This window comes from Oncorhynchus keta, unplaced genomic scaffold (assembly GCF_023373465.1).
Source record: "Oncorhynchus keta strain PuntledgeMale-10-30-2019 unplaced genomic scaffold, Oket_V2 Un_contig_1690_pilon_pilon, whole genome shotgun sequence".
NCBI classification, from domain to species: Eukaryota; Metazoa; Chordata; class Actinopteri; order Salmoniformes; family Salmonidae; genus Oncorhynchus; species Oncorhynchus keta.
Genome location: NW_026280186.1, coordinates 227,501 through 245,000, shown reverse-complemented (window position 1 = coordinate 245,000; position 17,500 = coordinate 227,501). Strand labels below are relative to the sequence as shown.

Sequence of the window (17,500 nt, the reverse complement as noted above, 5' to 3'; positions counted from 1 at the left end):
GCCTCCCCTCTTGTCCCTCTCGCCTGGGGGTCTTACCCGGAGGGCTGGGAGGGCTACCAGCACCATTTCCCACTATGGAGGGAGTGGGTATGGCCGGTGCCTGGCACGGGGGAAGCTTGGCACGGGACAGAGCCTTGGCGATAGTCTCGTCATCAAGAGCGATGTGGCACCGGTGGGCGTCGATGTCAGGTTTATTGGGGCGTCGGGGGGGAGGGTGTTGAGGGTGCTGGTGGGGCACAGGGATGGCGGCCCTGCTCGTCGTCTTTTTGGAATGGCTGCTGTGCCTGGCACCCATGGGAGGGCGAGGGGTGGGGCGAAGGTTCTTATTGGATGAGGGTTGCAGTGGTTGCCTGGCGACAACAATGGCTGTGGGCGTTTCGGGCATGCTGCTCTTGGGCTTCTGGGGAAGAGGGGTGGGGGGAGGAGGAGCTTGGCGGCGCTGGGAGAGGGAACGGGGGGGCGGGAATAGGAGGGAACGGGGTGGCGGGGGCCGAGGGGGGCGTGACTTTCTTTTCACGTTGGGGTCCGTGACAGGGGCCGAAGACGTCCCACCGGTAGTTCCCGGGCTGGGGGTGGAGTGTGTGACGTAGGGGGAAGGAGAGGTGGAAGAGGATTGAGGGTCTTCCTCAAGCCGCCGGTGAGTCTGGAGGAAGAGGGGTTGACGAAGCAAAGAGCCCCGTTGGACTGGCTTCTCTCCAGGCGAGAGGAGGAGGAGGAAGGGGGACGAGTCGCACTCTGTTTCTCTTGTGTCCTCTCTGCACCCTGGATGTCACCGTCTCTGTCAGGGCGCTGTGGTGGAGGGCGAGAGGGAGTGGTTGTCCTTCGCAGGCTGCCTAGAGCAGAGTGCCAGAATCCTAACAGGAGAGAAGAGATTGGGAATCATTAACAGAGTCCACACACTGTATACATTGAAAAACCTCCAAGAGCTGCCGAACCACAACCTGACCCAATAACACTCAAAGTCATGGTAATCATTCAAACACACAGACAGACACCTTTCTACCTTCATACACAGACTCATACCCTCATGAACAGACACATACATACATACCCTCATACACAGACATACATGCCCTCATAAACAGACACATACATACATACCCTCATACACAGACATACATGCCCTCATAAACAGACACATACATACATACATACATACATACATACATACATACATACATACATACATACATACATACATACATACATACATACATACATACATACATACATACATACATACATACATACATACATACATACATACCCTCATACACAGACTCATACATACCCTCATACACAGACACATACATACCCTCATACAGACATACCCTCATAAACAAACACATACATACCCTCATAAACAGACACATACATACCCTCATACACAGACACATACATACCCTCATACACAGACACATACCCTCATACATGGACACATACCATAATAAACAGACACATACATACCTTCATACACAGACACACACACATACCTTCATACACAGACACATACACATACCCTCATAAACAGACACATATCTACCGTCATACACAGAAACCTACAAACCGCCTAGCTCTAACCTTGACCCAAACACACAAAACAAAATGCATAAACACCCACAGGAACTACCATCAACACCCCTTTCCCACTTACTTTATCCTCCTGTTCACTGACACATCCACAATATAGTGCCAGTAGCACTGTAGTTAGGCAGTCAACCTTTTTAATATCCCTCTCTTTCTTTCTCTCTGTTCCTCTGTGATCCTAAGCTCTTCTGAGGCAGCGGAGAATGTGGTGAGCTCAGCCCTGCATCGCCCAGCACTGATTCAAGAATGCTGTCTTGACAGACATACACCCAGAGAGACAGAGAGACGGACAGGGAGTCACACATGCAAATTCCACAGGGGTGGTGGGAGGAGTCTACACACTGGACAGGCCTACTGTAGTGTATAGGCCCTCCTCTTTCCTGATCGCCCTCCACCTCCCTTCTCTTTGACCGAGTTTCCTGCTGCAATGCAGGACATTTGTTTCCGTTACGATCGTCTCTTCTGTTTTTTCACTTGTATCCACTGAATCAGTCTATTGTTTGCTGGCACTTGGTGCACAAGTCTCTGAGCTAACTCATCCAGACAAACAATCACACACTAAGAAATACTTTACAGAATAATGGCATTCATGTAATAGAATGTACAGACTGTTATAAATGATTCCATAAGTTACTTTAGAGGACTGTGAAGCACGTTCTGTACGCATTGAATTCCACACACACACACCCTCTGCACAGCAACACATCTGGGACGGTAGAGCGCGATGGAGCTGTCGGGCACCGCTTCAAAGGTCTCGTCATACCTCTCTAGTCTAGGGACGGAAACAACTCGGTGGTATTGATGCAATGCCCACTTGAGAAACATGACCTCTGGAGCTAGACTGAAACAGGCAACCTCTCCCTGCTCTTTACCCCAACCAGAGTGCACTCATCCTGGGCTGGGTTTAGCAGTGACCCCACAGGGAATAGTCTGGATGGATCTCCTGCAGAGAGCTTTACTGATAGTTCAAAGGACATTTCTTCCTCCACTACTTTCTGAGCCTCGGACAGACTCTGTACCCAGGACTAAATTGTGTGTCAGTAATGTATTCATAACCTTCGGTAATGGAGTATACTGCAACAAGGTGTGTATGTAGTGAGTGAACAAACTCAATTCTGTAGGGGGAACCATGTCTGCTATTCCCTTCATGACCTCGTAGTTAGTTTCCCCTTGGAAATAACATAGACACAAATATCCATTTGAAATAGAACCTGTCCATTGGAGAAGAGTTTCCCTAAATGATTGTGTCAGCATACTAAGAAAAGATCCTCATGTAGACTGATTCTCTCTCTCTCTCTCTCACACACACACACACACACACACACACACACACACACACACACACACACACACACACACACACACACACACACACACACACACACACACACACACACACACACACACACACACACACACACACGAGGGGTCAGAGTAAGCCTGTGACTGATGTGTGTGCCTGTGTTCGTGCCTGTGTGTATAATTCTCCAGTCACCACACCCTCCTCCTCAGCCCTGGAGGAAACTGACTCACACACTGGAGTTTCAACAGAAGGAAACTAAGAATATCATGACAGAGTGACTAACTAAACCTGCCATGAAACCAGACCGCACCGGTCAGCATGAGTTAACTAACATATAAAGCTAATAGACGGTATCGGTAGCCGCAGCACCTGTACACATAGAAACGTCACTCTGTGGAATGAGGGGCTTTTTTTGTACGTTATGCATGTATGTACTTAAGGAGACACAGCCCATTTGGATATATTGCCTTCAACAATATGATATACATTTATAAATAAATACAATTATGCTGTTTCCTTCTATATCAATTTACTATCGGATAATTGATGTGGATATCATTTTTATGTCTCGGTGTCCAGTAATTTCACCAGCTAATGCTAATTTGCGTTAGCGCAATTGCTAACTAGAATTAGCTCAATGACTGGAAGTCTATGGGAACAGCATGCTAGCGGTTTTTGTCGACTTCCAGTCATTGTGCTAATGCTAGTAAGCATTGGCTCGCGAAACTACCTCTAACTTCCTTGATACCGGACACAGATACATATAAATGGTATCCACGAGTTCATCTGACTCTGGGGAAGTAGATAAAGGGCCTCATTGCCAGAATCCCAAACGATCCCTTTAAGCAGAGAAGAAAATAGAGTTGATCACATTCTACCCATCTATTACTATAGTACCTGCTCCTAGTTGGGCCACCTCCTCCAGGTCTTTCTGAGTCTTGGAGGCTGCAATGGCTTCTGGGAGATTCAGGGTGAAAGGAAGGACGTCCCTGAAAAGAGAAGAGAGAGAATGATCCAACTATGTCTATAATGTCCAACAGATATTCAGGAGACTCTGAGAGTGGACTTTCCCAGTCTGTATCTCCTCCTGCTAGCTGGACCTGTGTTCTGTCCTCAGGGTGGGTGATGTCACATGGTGATAGAAGGGGTTTGTCAAAGCAAACACAACAGCCTGAACACCAGAGCGACCGGAGCAGAGAGATGAGGAAGAGAGTGACATCACTGTGCTGTTACTGTCAACTCAATGCCAACTAACAGAGCCTTGAGGCCTCAGCTGGTGAATCTCTTCACTAGCAATCACAATATGCTGACTAAAACATTCCTTTTACTGTCAAATTGAATATGCAAGTTATTTAGGATATTTTCCCGACTAGGTCTCTGGTTATTAATGAACTTTAACTCGAGCCTGGAGTTTTTTCCTCGTCACGTCAAGTGAATAAGAAAAACTCCCACCGCTAATTATAGTAAAGTATATCATTATATTCTGTGTTTTTTTTAATGTTTAGGTTTTATTTCACAGATTGAAACTGTGTTGTGCTGTGTTGGGTATTACTGGGTATTACTGGACATTACTGGATATTACTTGGTATTACTGTACATTACTGGATATTACTGGGTATTACTGGACATTACTGGATATTACTGGGTATTACTGTACATTACTGGATATTACTGGGTATTACTGGATATTACTGGACATTACTGGGCATTACTGGACATTACTGGGCATTACTGGGCATTACTGGACATTACTGGGTATTACTGGACATTACTGGGTATTACTGGGTATTACTGGACATTACTGGGTATTACTGGACATTACTGGGTATTACTGGGCATTACTGGGCATTACTGGACATTACTGGATATTACTGGGTATTACTGGGTATTACTGGGTATTACTGGATATTACTGGGCATTACTGGATATTACTGGATATTACTGGGTATTACTGGATATTACTGGACATTACTGGACAATACTGGATATTACTGGATATTACTGGGTATTACTGGATATTACTGGACATTACTGGACAATACTGGCACACTTTCCTTTAATCTACTCCCCTGACCACAAGGGTTTTACGTCATTCCACTTGTGGGGTATTGTTGTATGTTTACTGTAAGTTGGTATTTTGTCATTACTGACGTTACAGTTGTTCAATGTTTTGGTTTCTATTTCTCAGTTGAAACAAAGTTCTGACTTGTCTTTCGCTCTGAGCTGTCTGTCTGCCCAGCTGGCATGAAGCCGGTCTAAAACCAGAAGTGAGAAGAGGGCAGTTGAGACAAGCTATGTCCTGAGTGCTCACCTCTTACTTAACACATGGTACCCGATAGTAAATCTACAGGTTATGATCTTATGGACAATTTTTTTACTTCGCAATGCTGCAACCCATATTGCAGCTCCACTGAAATACATATTTAATTGGTCACTGGAAAAAGGGATGTTTGCAAATGTATGGAAGCATGCGAAACTGTCCTATTCCGAAAGACAGCAAAGAACCCATTACTCCTGCCAATAGTCAACCAGTTAGTCTACTCCCTTCACTCTGTAAGATATTGGAGGGTATTGTGAGTAGACAAATATGGGAGTACATGGAAAATAATGATCTGATTACAGCCAATCAGCATGCTTATCGCAAAAACCATTCCACTACCACTGCATTGGTTGACATGACTGACCAGCGGCTCAATGCTATGGATAATGGTAGATTTGTGGGTGTACCATTTTTAGATTTTAGTGCAGCATTTTGATTTAGTGGATCATAAAATAATTTTGATGAAATGAATGCATTATGGTTTTAAAGAGGCAACATTGAATTGGGTACAGTCATATCGAACTGACAGGAAACAGTCCACCTCTATCAATGGTTAATTTTCTTCCCCTCGTGCTTTAAACTGTGGAATACCGCAGGGCAGCTGCCTTGGGCCACTTCTTTATTTAATATTTACCAATGACCTTCCTTATGCCTTATCTGAAACTCAAGCTATTATATTTGCAGATTATACTACAATTTACACAGCAAGCCAATCGGTTCAACAGGTGCAGCAAGCTTTACAAGGAGATTTGGAGAATATCAGGGAGTGGGTTTGCCGGAACAAACTTGTTTTAAACACCAAGAAAACCAAAGTTATGTTGGTCTGTTCCACTAGGAAAAGGGAGTACAAATTGAGGAAGTGGCAGAAACCAAACTACTGGTAGTGCAGCTAGACAACTGCTTATCATGGTCATCTCAAATAACTCATCTATGTAAAGAACATTTTAAAACAGCATGCATGATCAGAAGGATAGATAAATATTTACCGGGAAAGATTCTTAAGCAAATAACACAAGCATTAATTGAGAGTCAGGTGAACTACTGTTCTGTGGTCTGGGGAAATGCATCAGCAAGTGACATTAGGAGGCTGCAGATTGCACAGAACAAGGGTTGTTTTAAGGTGGAGATATGGTTATTCTGTTGTAGTCAATGCGCAATGCTCTTGGTTGGTCATCAATCAACAAGATAATTGAAAAGAACATGCTTATTTTATTTCACAATATACACCATTTAAAACGGACAAACTCTATTCATAACGGTTTTCAGTTGGTAAGAGACAGACATTCAGTAAATACTAGGAATAGATTGTCCACCATCTCTGTGTTATCCAGACTGAAAAGACAAATAGGCAAAAGAACATTTAGATTTAGAGCAATAAAGAAATGGAATCATTTAACTGAGCATACCAGAGAAACCTTTCTATATATAAATGTTAACAATACTTTAAAACCATTTAAATATAATACTTAGGAAAGTTGTGCTGGACTATGGTAGATGAAGAATCAATATATATTTTTAGACTGAGTCGGGTCAATATGTTATTGTATTGTCTCTTTTTAACAGTGTATTAATTGTGTGTGAAAATGTGTTCGTATTATAAATTGTATTTGAATGTTTAAGGACTCTTGGAAGATTAGTCCAAATCAGGACACAATATTATTTCCATCCATCCATTTCCATGCAGTTGCTGTAGCTCTCACTGCAGTGGAATGACAACAGAGGGAGGAATGACAGAGGGACGGAGGGAGTGGGGATAGGGTGGCGGAGAGAGAGGGGGACAGAGGGAGGAGAGAGAGAGAGAAAAAGAAAGAGAAAGAGAGAAAGGGAGAGAGAGAGAGAGAGAGAACTTTGAGAACATGACTGTACCTGCTGATACAGTAGAAGGCCACCAGGCGAAACAGGTCTGCAAAACTGATCCCAGATCCTTCCAGAGAAAAGGCTGCAACCAGAGGAAGAACACAGAGAATACATCAAAACTGTTCAGACTTTATTTATCCAGTCTTGGTTAGCTTCCATCTTGAAATTTATGAGGAATTTCTCCCAATAGTTCTGTTAGGTTAATGTCCATTCTATTATACTACTTCTCCATAATGTCATCATTCACCTGGTATGTCATCATTCACCTGGTATGTCATCTTTCATCTGGTATGTCATCATTCATCTGATATGTCATCATTCATCCAGTATGTCATCATTCACCTGGTATGTCATCATTCATCTAGTATGTCATCGTTCACCTGGTATGTCATCATTCATCTGGTATGTCATCATTCATCTAGTATGTCATCATTCATCTAGTATGTCATCATTCATCCAGTATGTCATCATTCATCCAGTATGTCATCATTCACCCGGTATGTCATCATTCATCTGGTATGTCATCATTCATCTGGTATGTCATCATTCATCTGGTATGTCATCATTCATTCGGTATGTCATCATTCATTCGGTATGTCATCATTCATCTGGTATGTCATCATTCATTCGGTATGTCATCATTCATCTGGTATGTCATCATTCATTCGGTATGTCATCATTCATCTGGTATGTCATCATTCATTCGGTATGTCATCTGGTATGTCATCATTCATCTGGTATGTAATCATTCATTCGGTATGTCATCATTCATCTGGTATGTCATCATTCATTCGGTATGTCATCTGGTATGTCATCATTCATCTGGTATGTCATCATTCATCTGGTATGTCATCATTCATTCGGTATGTCATCATTCATCTGGTATGTCATCATTCCCTGGAGCTATTACTATCCCATTACTCACGAAGTTGTTTTGTTGTAACCCCAACGGTGCAGTAAAGTAACAAAACTGTACATGTCTCTGGAAAGAGAACACACCCAATAGATAATAGCCAAACGCTACATGAGATTTTCCCTGCAATAAATACAGTGTGTGTGTGTGTGTATGTGTGTGTGTGTGTGTGTCTGTGTCGAGGCATTACTGTTTTATAATCAAGATTAGCCCTTTGAGCAATGTGAGAGACACATTTTTCAGCAGTGGTGGAAGCGTGAAACAAGTCAAAGGAATCATCTATGGAATGCAAACATAAACGAGAGTGAGTGAGTATGTGTGCGCGTCCGTGCGTGTGTTGCTCTTAAACGCAAGTAAAACGAAACCGATCACTGCCCACACCTGCTCGCCAGTCCAGCATCACTACTCTGGACGGCTCTGACTTAGAATACGTGGACAACTACAAATACCTAGGTGTCTGGTTAGACTGTAAACTCTCCTTCCAGACTCACATTAACCATCTCCAATCCAAAATTAAATCTAGAAATGGCAACCTATATCGCAAAAAAGCATCCTTCACTCATGCTGCCAAACATGCCCTCGTAAAACTGACCATCCTACCGATCCTCGACTTCGGTGATGTCATCTATAAAATGGCCTCCAACACTCTACTCAACAAACTGGATGCAGTCTATCACAGTGCCATCCGTTTTGTCACCAAAGCGCCATACACTACCCACCATTGCGACCTGTACGCTCTCGTTGGTTGGCCCTCGCTTCATACTCGTCGCCAAACCCACTGGCTACAGCCTATGTAGATGTTTCATAAAAAACCTTCTATTTCCAAACACAATAGTCATTTACAACATTAACAATGTCTACACTTTATTTCTGATCAATTTGATGTTATTTTAATTGACCAAAAAAAACAAGGACATTTCTAAGTGACCCCAAACTTTTGAAAGGTAGTGAAGGTGACCTATAAATACAGTCATGGTATGATTCATTGTATAGGCTGTTTGTTGTCTGAGAAATGCACAGCTGGGTGAATTGAAAACATGCTGAGTCATGCATCTGTTGCTAAACTATGTACAGTAGCTGAATGTGCTATAGGTAAACACTCATTTTGTACTATAGCCAATCAGGAGTGTTAGCTGGGCTTTGGGACGTCACTGCTGGATCAATAGAGGTTTAGTAAACAAAATAAATAGTCTGCACGCTGTTCCATTATGACACTCACTGTACTGACTCTCTCTGACAGGGAAGTCACAGACGCCGGCTCCTCCTGAGGCGTCATCATCCCTGACCCTTAGAGACAGAACTTTCCTCTGAAGAGAGGATGACTTCCTCACCAGGAATACCTGGACAGGAGAGAGAGACAGACATGCTCATTAAGGGTTGACCTTTCAAAGAGTCACATCAGTGACATCACTAATCCACACGTTCACACCTGTCCATCAGCTTTAATCACCTTTTCTGTTCGTATTCGAAAAATGATCATATACAAGCCCGACATTAACAACGGTCATACTGTGACCTTATGACGCTTGAACCGTGACCCTCTCACCCCTGGAGGCTGCTGCAGCAGTATACGCTTGGCCTCCTTGTCACTGAGCGTGAGCAGTAGCCACACGGGGTGCGTATGCCTCAGTCTGTCCAGCACGCTCATCCGCCTACGCAGGGAGTCGTACCCAGAATCCCTTTCACCACTGGCGCCAGCGCAGGGCGACGACTGGAGGTAAACCCCGCTCACCTCCCCCTCCAACCTGATAAAGAAAGAAAGGGAGGGAGAGAGAGAGAGCGAGAATGTGTGTGAGAGAGAGAGAGAGTGAAAGAGAGAGAGAGAGAGTGAAAGAGAGAGAGAAAGAGAGAGAGAGTGAAAGAGAGAGAGAGGAGAGGAGAGGAGAGGAGAGGAGAGGAGAGGAGAGGAGGAGAGAGAGGAAAAAATAAGGCACTGTCTCCATCTTCTGGTGAAAGAGTACATGATGCAGGGTCCCACAAAGATCCATCTAGGATGTGAATAGTGACGCAAAAAAAAAATAGTCTACTATCACTTTCTTTTGCCTCACGCAAGTCTTCCCATCACCAAATGTCTGTGTGGTTACTCTATTCAACTACATTGTTGAAACAAATCACAACACCTTATATTCAAACATTGACAAAAATGTGTATTAAAAGTCCTAATAAGATAAAGAAGATAAAGAAGCAAGAAGAAGAGGATGAAAGGAGGAGAGGAGGATTGGACTTACCCCTGTAGAACCATAGGGTATGGGTCTCTGTCCTCTGTTGGGGAGGTCTGGACCATCTCTTGCTTCAGCTCCCCTATCTCCAACGCAAACGTATCTATCAGCTACACACAGAGGAGGGGAGAAAGAAAGGGAGTGAACGAGTGTACATGGGAGAAGGAGAGAGGGACTTAGGTCAGAGACAGAGACAGAAGGAGGAGAGAGTGAGAAAGTGAGAGCAAACGAAACAGATTTTGTGAGTAAGATGGAGAGAGAGATAGAGAGTGATCAAGGTGGAGGTAAAGAATCAAAACAGACATTGAGAAAGGTTGAAAGTAGAACAAAAAGAGAGAGGTAGAGAGAGAGAGAGCAAATGGAGCAGTGTCCCTCACAAAGAGATAGGGAGGCACAACATGAGAAAGCCAGGAGCAGGGAAAGGGTTAGTCACTTTTCCTGTGTATACCTCACTTCCCTCCCTGGGACAGGAAACACAGAGACAACCCCCCACACACACACACACACGCATACTACTGACAGTAAACACACACACAAACACACACACAATCTCTCTATCTCTCACAGATACAATAAACACATGCTAGTTAACAAGGCTAAACGTCTCCTAATCTAATCCTTATCTAGGGAAGACATAAACTTCTGGATGATAGCTAGCTATGCTAACACAAGGTGCATCCCAAAATGACACCCTATTCCCTATGTAGTGCACAACTTTTGACCAGAGTCCAATGGACTCTTTTTCCCCACTACGTAGGGAATAGGGTGCCATTTGGGATGCAGTCACGGAGAGGGACACAGAGGAAGGAGGAAGTGACTCAGGCCAACAGTGTTTGATGGATAAACCTCCGTCTTATATGACAAGCTATTTCCATAGTGAAGATAAATCTTCCCCCCCAATGGCGCATTGGACTACGATGACAAAAAAGCTAAATGTTGTTGCTTGTCAAACTACACTGCTCCAAAAGATAAAGGGAACACTAAAATAACACATCCTAGATCTGAATGAATGAAATATTCTTATTAAATACTTTTTTTTTACATAGTTGAATGTGCTGACAACAAAATCACACTATCAAAATGATCAATGGAAATCAAATGTATCAACCCATGGAGGTCTGGATTTGCAGTCACACTCAAAATTAAAGTGGAAAACCACACTACAGGCTGATCCAACTTCGATGTAATGTCCTTAAAACAAGTCAAAATGAGGTGCAGTAGTGTGTGTGGCCTCCACGTGCCTGTATGACCTCCCTACAACGCCTGGGCATGCTCCTGATGAGGTGGCGGATGGTCTCCTGAGGGATCTCCTCCCAGACCTGGACTAAAGCATCCGCCAACTCCTGGACAGTCTGTGGTGCAACGTGGCGTTGGTGGATGGAGCGAGACATGATGTCCCAGATGTGCTCTCAATTGGATTCAGGTCTGGGGAACGGGCAGACCAGTCCATAGCATCAATGCCTTCCTCTTGCAGGAACTGCTGACACACTCCAGCCACATGAGGTCCAGCATTGTCTTGCATTAGGAGGAACCCAGGGCCAACCGCACCAGCATATGGTCTCACAAGGGGTCTGAGGAGCTCATCTCGGTACCTAATGGCAGTCAGGCAACCTCTGGCGAGCACATGGAGGGCTGTGCGGCCCCCCAAAGAAATGCCACCCCACACCATGACTGACCCACCGCCAAACCGGTCATGCTGGAGGATGTTGCAGGCAGCAGAACGTTCTCCACGGCTTCTCCAGACTCTGTTAAATGTGCTCAGTGTGAACCTGCTTTCATCTGTGAAGAGCACAGGGCACCAGTGGCGAATTTGCCAATCTTGGTGTTCTCTGGCAAATTCCAAACGTCCTGCACGGTGTTGGGCTGTAAGCACAACCCCCACCTGTGGACATCGGGCCCTCATACCACCCTCATGGAGTCTGTTTCTGACCGTTTGAGCAGACACATGCACATTTGTGGCCTTCTGGAGGTCATTTTGCAGGGCTTTGGCAGTGCTCCTCCTACTCCTCCTTTCACAAAGGCGGAGGTAGCGGTCCTGCTGCTGGGTTGTTGCCCTCCTACGGCCTCCTCCACGTTTCCTGATGTACTGGCCTGTCTCCTGGTAGTGCCTCCATGCTCTGGACAATACGCTGACAGACACAGCAAACCTTCTTGCCACAGCTCGCATTGATGTGCCATCCTGGATGAGCTGCACTACCTGAGCCACTTGTGTGGGTTGTATACTCCGTCTCATGCTACCACTAGAGTGAAAGCACCGCCAGCATTCAAAAGTGACCAAAACATCAGCCAGGAAGCATAGGAACTGAGAAGTGGTCTGTGGTCACCACCTGCAGAACCACTCCTTCAAGAGGACCACCATTGTTCCTGTTCCCAAGAAAGCCAAGGTAACTGAGCTAAATGACTACCGCCCCGTTGCACTCACTTCCGTCATCATGAAGTGCTTTGAGAGACTAGTCAAGGACCATATCACCTCCACCCTACCTGACACCCTAGACCCACTCCAATTTGCTTACCGCCCAAATAGGTCCACAGACGAGGCAATCTCAACCACACTGCACACTGCCCTAACCCATCTGGACAAGAGGAATACCTATGTGAGAATGCTATTCATCGACTTCAGCTCAGCATTTAACACCATAGTACCCTCCAAACTCATCAATAAGCACGAGACCCTGGGTCTCGACCCCGCCCTGTGCAACTGGGTACTGGACTTCCTGACAGGTTGCCCCCAGGTGGTGAGGGTAGGTAACAACATCTCCACCCCGCTGATCCTCAACACTTGGGCCCCACAAGGGTGCGTTCTGAGCCCTCTCCTGTACTCCCTGTTCACCCACGACTGCGTGGCCACGCACGCCTCCAACTCAATCATCAAGTTTGCGGACGACACAACAGTGGTAGGCTTGATTACCAACAACGACGAGACGGCCTACAAAGAGGAGGTGAGGGCCCTCAGAGTGTGGTGTCAGGAAAATAACCTCACACTCAACGTCAACAAAACTAAGGAGATGATTGTGGACTTCAGGAAACAGCAGAGGGAACACCCCCCTATCCACATCGATGGGACAGTAGTGGAGAGGGTAGTAAGTTTTAAGTTCCTCTGCATACACATCACAGACACACTGAATTGGTCCACCCACACAGACAGCATCGTGAAGAAGGCGCAGCAGCGCCTCTTCAACCTCAGGGGGCTGAAGAAATTTGGCTTGTCACCAAAAGCACTCACAAACTTCTACAGATGCACAATTCGAGAGCATCCTGTCGGGCTGTATCACCGCCTGGTACGGCAACTGCTCCGCCCACAACCGTAAGGCTCTCCAGAGGGTAGTGAGGTCTGCACAACGCATCACCAGGGGCAAACTAACTACCTGCCCTCCAGGACACCTACACCACCCGATGTCACAGAAAGGCCATAAAGATCAACAAGGACAACAACCACCCGAGCCACTGCCTGTTCACCCCGCTATCATCCAGAAGGCGAGGTCAGTACAGGTGCATCAAAGATGGGACTGAGAGACTGAAAAACAGCTTCTATCTCAAGGCCATCCGACTGTTAAACAGCCACCACTAACATTGAGTGGCTGCTGCCAACACACTGACTGAACTCCAGCCACTTTAATAATGGGAATTGACTTTAAACAATGCTACTTAATATAATGTTTACATACCCTACATTATTCATCTCATATGTATATGTATATACTGTACTCTATATCATCTACTGCATCTTTATGTAATACATGTATCGCTAGCCACTTTAAACTATGCCACATTGTTTACATACTCATCTCATACGTATATACTGTACTCGATACCATCTACTGCATCTTGCCTATGCCGCTCTGTACCATCACTCATTCATATATCTTTATGTACATATTCTTTATCCCTTTACACTTGTGTGTATAAGGTAGTAGTTTCGGAAATGTTAGTTAGATTACTCGTTGGTTATGACTGCATTGTCAGAACTAGAAGCACAAGCATTTCGCTACACTCGCATTAACATCTGCTAACCATGTGTATGTGACAAATACATTTGATTTGATTTGATTGGGGGTGTCTTGCTCATTGCCTATAATTTCCACCTGTTGTCTATTCCATTTGCACAACAGCATGTGCCATTTATTGTCAATCAGTGTTGCTTCCTAAGTGGACAATTTGATTTCACAGAAGTGTGATTGACTTGGAGTTACAATTGTGTTGTTTAAGTGTTCCCTTTATTTTTTTGAGCAGTGTATATTTCTAGGTGTTGACACCATGGGTGCATATCAATAGTCTTAAGAGGCTTTTCTCTCCTTGTCTCATTTCCTCCTTTCAGGACAAGCAGGCTTTTAAGGCATTTCTCTCACTAGTTTGTATTTCTACATAAGTGAACATGAAGGGAAGGAGACAAGGAAAGAAGGGAAGCCTGTAGGTTCTTACCAACTGTGTTACATAATCTGACCACTAGGTGGAAATATTCCCCACACCACAGACCCCCTAATCGTTTGCTCTGAGTAGAAGTCACCAATAGTCACAGTTCTAGGATCAGCTTACTGTTTCCCAAACCTAGCGTGAACGATTGGTGGGAAAAACACAAAATTGACCTTAGATCAGCTAATCTATTCCACTCCCCATAGCTGAAGGGTCCAGACCACTGTAACCACTAACCACTAACCACAGACCACAGGTTCCCCCTGTTACTACACTATAACAGGGACTATGTGGAGCCAGCTCTGTCTCTGTCTCTGATGGTCGGACATCTTTTAAAGCATTAGTCAGCAAAGACAGAGCTGAGTATATTTCGAAACTGAAGAGAGAGACAAACAGAGAGCGAGCGAGAGAGAGACAGTGAAAGACAAAGAACGACAGTGTCTGAAAGAGAGAGAGAGACAGAGAGAGGGGGAGAAAAACAAAGAGGGGAAAAGAGAGAGACAGAGAAAGAACAAGAGAGTCTGAAAGAAAATTAGACAGGGAGAGAGGGTGAGAGAGACCCCTCTGCCAGAAAATGAGGTCAAATTAACACATTTATTATGAAAGGTCTTCAATGGTCTACTCTGGGCATAGTGCCCTGCTATGGAAGTAAATGGGAGCATCAACACAGGCCCTGTTTCAACCCAATGGCTTTTATAGAGGAACCACTTATATATTTTATTTAGCGAAAACAAGCAAGCGATTGCTTCCGGTCCTGCTGTGTTGAGGGTGAGTAGACCTCCGCTGAGTTTGTAGATTGGACAGACTTCAGAAATGTGGTGCAGGGTTTGCTCCACCCCACAGGCACATAGGGGGCTTGCTTAATGCCTCTGTAGCCATGAAGTGCTCTGGAAGGCTCATATCAAGTGTTCATGACTCACATCAATACCATTATCCCAGAAACACTAGATCCACTCCAATTTGCATACCGCCCTAACAGATCCACAGATGATGCAATCTCTATTGCACTCCACACTGCCCTTTCCCACTTGGACAAAAGGAACATCTATGTGAGAATGCTATTCATTGACTACAGCTCAGCATTCAACACCATAGTGCCCTCAAAGCTCATCGCTAAGCTAAGGACCCTGGGACTAAACACCTCCCTCTGCAACTGGATCCTGGACTTCCTGACGAGCCGCCCCCAGGTGCTAAGGGTAGGGAGCAACACATCTGCCATGCTGATACTCAACACAGGGGCCCCTCAGGGGTGCATACTCAGTCCCCCCATGTACTCCCTGTTCACCCATGACTGCACAGGCAGGCAGGCACGACTCCAACACCATCATTACATTTGCTGATGACACAACAGTGATCCTGATCACCAACAACAACGAGACAGTCTATAGGGAGGAGGTCAGAGACCTGGCCGTGTGGTGCCAGGACAGCAACCTCTCCCTCAACGTGATCAAAACAAAGGAGATGATTGTGGACTGCAGGAAAAGGAGGACCGAACACGCCCCCATTCTCATCGACTGGGCTGTAGTGGAGCAGGTTGAGAGCTTCAAGTTCCTTGGTGTCCACATCACCAACAAACTAACATAATCCAAGCACACTAAGACAGTGGTGAAGAGGGTATGACAAAACCTACTCCCCCTCAGGAGACTTAAAAGATTTGGCATGGGTCCTCAGATCCTCAAAAGGTTCTACAGCTGCACCATCGAGAGCATACTGACTGGTTGCATCACAGCCTGGTATGGCAACTGGCTGGCCTCGAACCGCGAGGCACTACTGAGGGTAGTGCGTGCGGCCCAGTACATCACTGGGGCCAAGCTTCCTGCCATCCTGGACCTCTATACCAGGCAGTGTCAGAGGAAGGACCTAAAAATTGTCAAAGACTCCAGCCACCCTAGTCTTGGACTGTTCTCTCTGCTACCGCACGGTAAGCGGTACCAGAGCTCCAAGTCTAGGTCCAAGAGTCTTCTAAACAGCTTCTACCCCCAAGCCATAAGCCCCTGAACATCTAATCAAATGGCTACCCAGACTATTTGCATTGTCCCCCCGCCCCATCTTTACACCGCTGCTACTCTCTGTCATTATCTCTGCACAGTCGACTCTGTACCGGTACCCCCTTTGTATATTGTAGTCTTGCTATTGTTATATTACTGCTGCTCTTTAGTTACTTGTTCCTTTGAATTCTTATTTGTATTTTTTAAACTGCATTATTGGTTTGGGGCTTATAAATAAGCCTTTCAATGTAAGTATTGTTGTATTCGGCACATGTGACTAATAACATTTGATTTGATTTTGCGAGGCATGGACAGTCCTGAACCTATTGAGGGTGGACCACTCCTTCCTGGTGAGGTTGAAACTACTGGTGCCCAGGAAAATGCTGAGGAAAAATAACACATATCCTTCCCTCTCTCTCTTTATGTATATTTCTCTCTTACTCTTCATCCACCTCTTTCTTTCTCTTCTTTTCCCATTTTTATCAATCACATCGCATTGGATACAACACTTTTTCCCTCTCTTTCTCTCTTTCTCTTTCCACCTCTCTCTCTCCACACAGTCTCTCTTTCCACCTCTCTCTCTCTCCACACAGTCTTTCTCTTTCCACCTCTCTCTCTCCACACAGTCTCTCTTTCCACCTCTCTCTCTCTCCACACAGTCTCTCTTTCCACCTCTCTCTCCACACAGTCTTTCTCTTTCCACCTCTCTCTCTCTCCACACAGTCTCTCTTTCCACCTCTCTCTCTCCACACAGTCTCTCTTTCCACCTCTCTCTCTCCACACAGTCTCTCTTTCCACCTCTCTCTCTCCACACAGTCTCTCTTTCCACCTCTCTCTCACCACACAGTCTCTCTTTCCACCTCTCTCTCACCACACAGTCTTTCTCTTTCCACCTCTCTCTCT

General features: G+C 45.2%; 1 protein-coding gene and 1 long non-coding RNA gene across 2 annotated transcripts in view; both read right to left on the bottom strand.

Moving 5' to 3' along the window:
* LOC118365693 (ras and Rab interactor 2-like) overlaps positions 1-17,500 on the bottom strand; it is a 38,049-nt gene that overhangs the window by 13,734 nt on the left and 6,815 nt on the right. Inside the window, 7 exon segments of the mRNA XM_052503224.1 lie at positions 1-518; positions 521-854; positions 3,788-3,879; positions 7,077-7,149; positions 9,200-9,320; positions 9,527-9,725; positions 10,209-10,309. The exon segment at positions 1-518 is cut by the window's left edge and continues 534 nt beyond it. Of these exon segments, the coding sequence (XP_052359184.1) occupies positions 1-518; positions 521-854; positions 3,788-3,879; positions 7,077-7,149; positions 9,200-9,320; positions 9,527-9,725; positions 10,209-10,309 (1,438 nt within the window).
* The window catches only part of LOC127919537 (uncharacterized), a 563-nt gene continuing 211 nt past the window's right edge, over positions 17,149-17,500 (bottom strand). Inside the window, exons 2-3 of the long non-coding RNA XR_008103257.1 lie at positions 17,206-17,271; positions 17,149-17,170 (exon numbers count right to left, since the gene is read on the bottom strand). This is a non-coding gene — a long non-coding RNA (uncharacterized LOC127919537). The remainder of the gene's footprint in view (positions 17,171-17,205; positions 17,272-17,500) is intronic.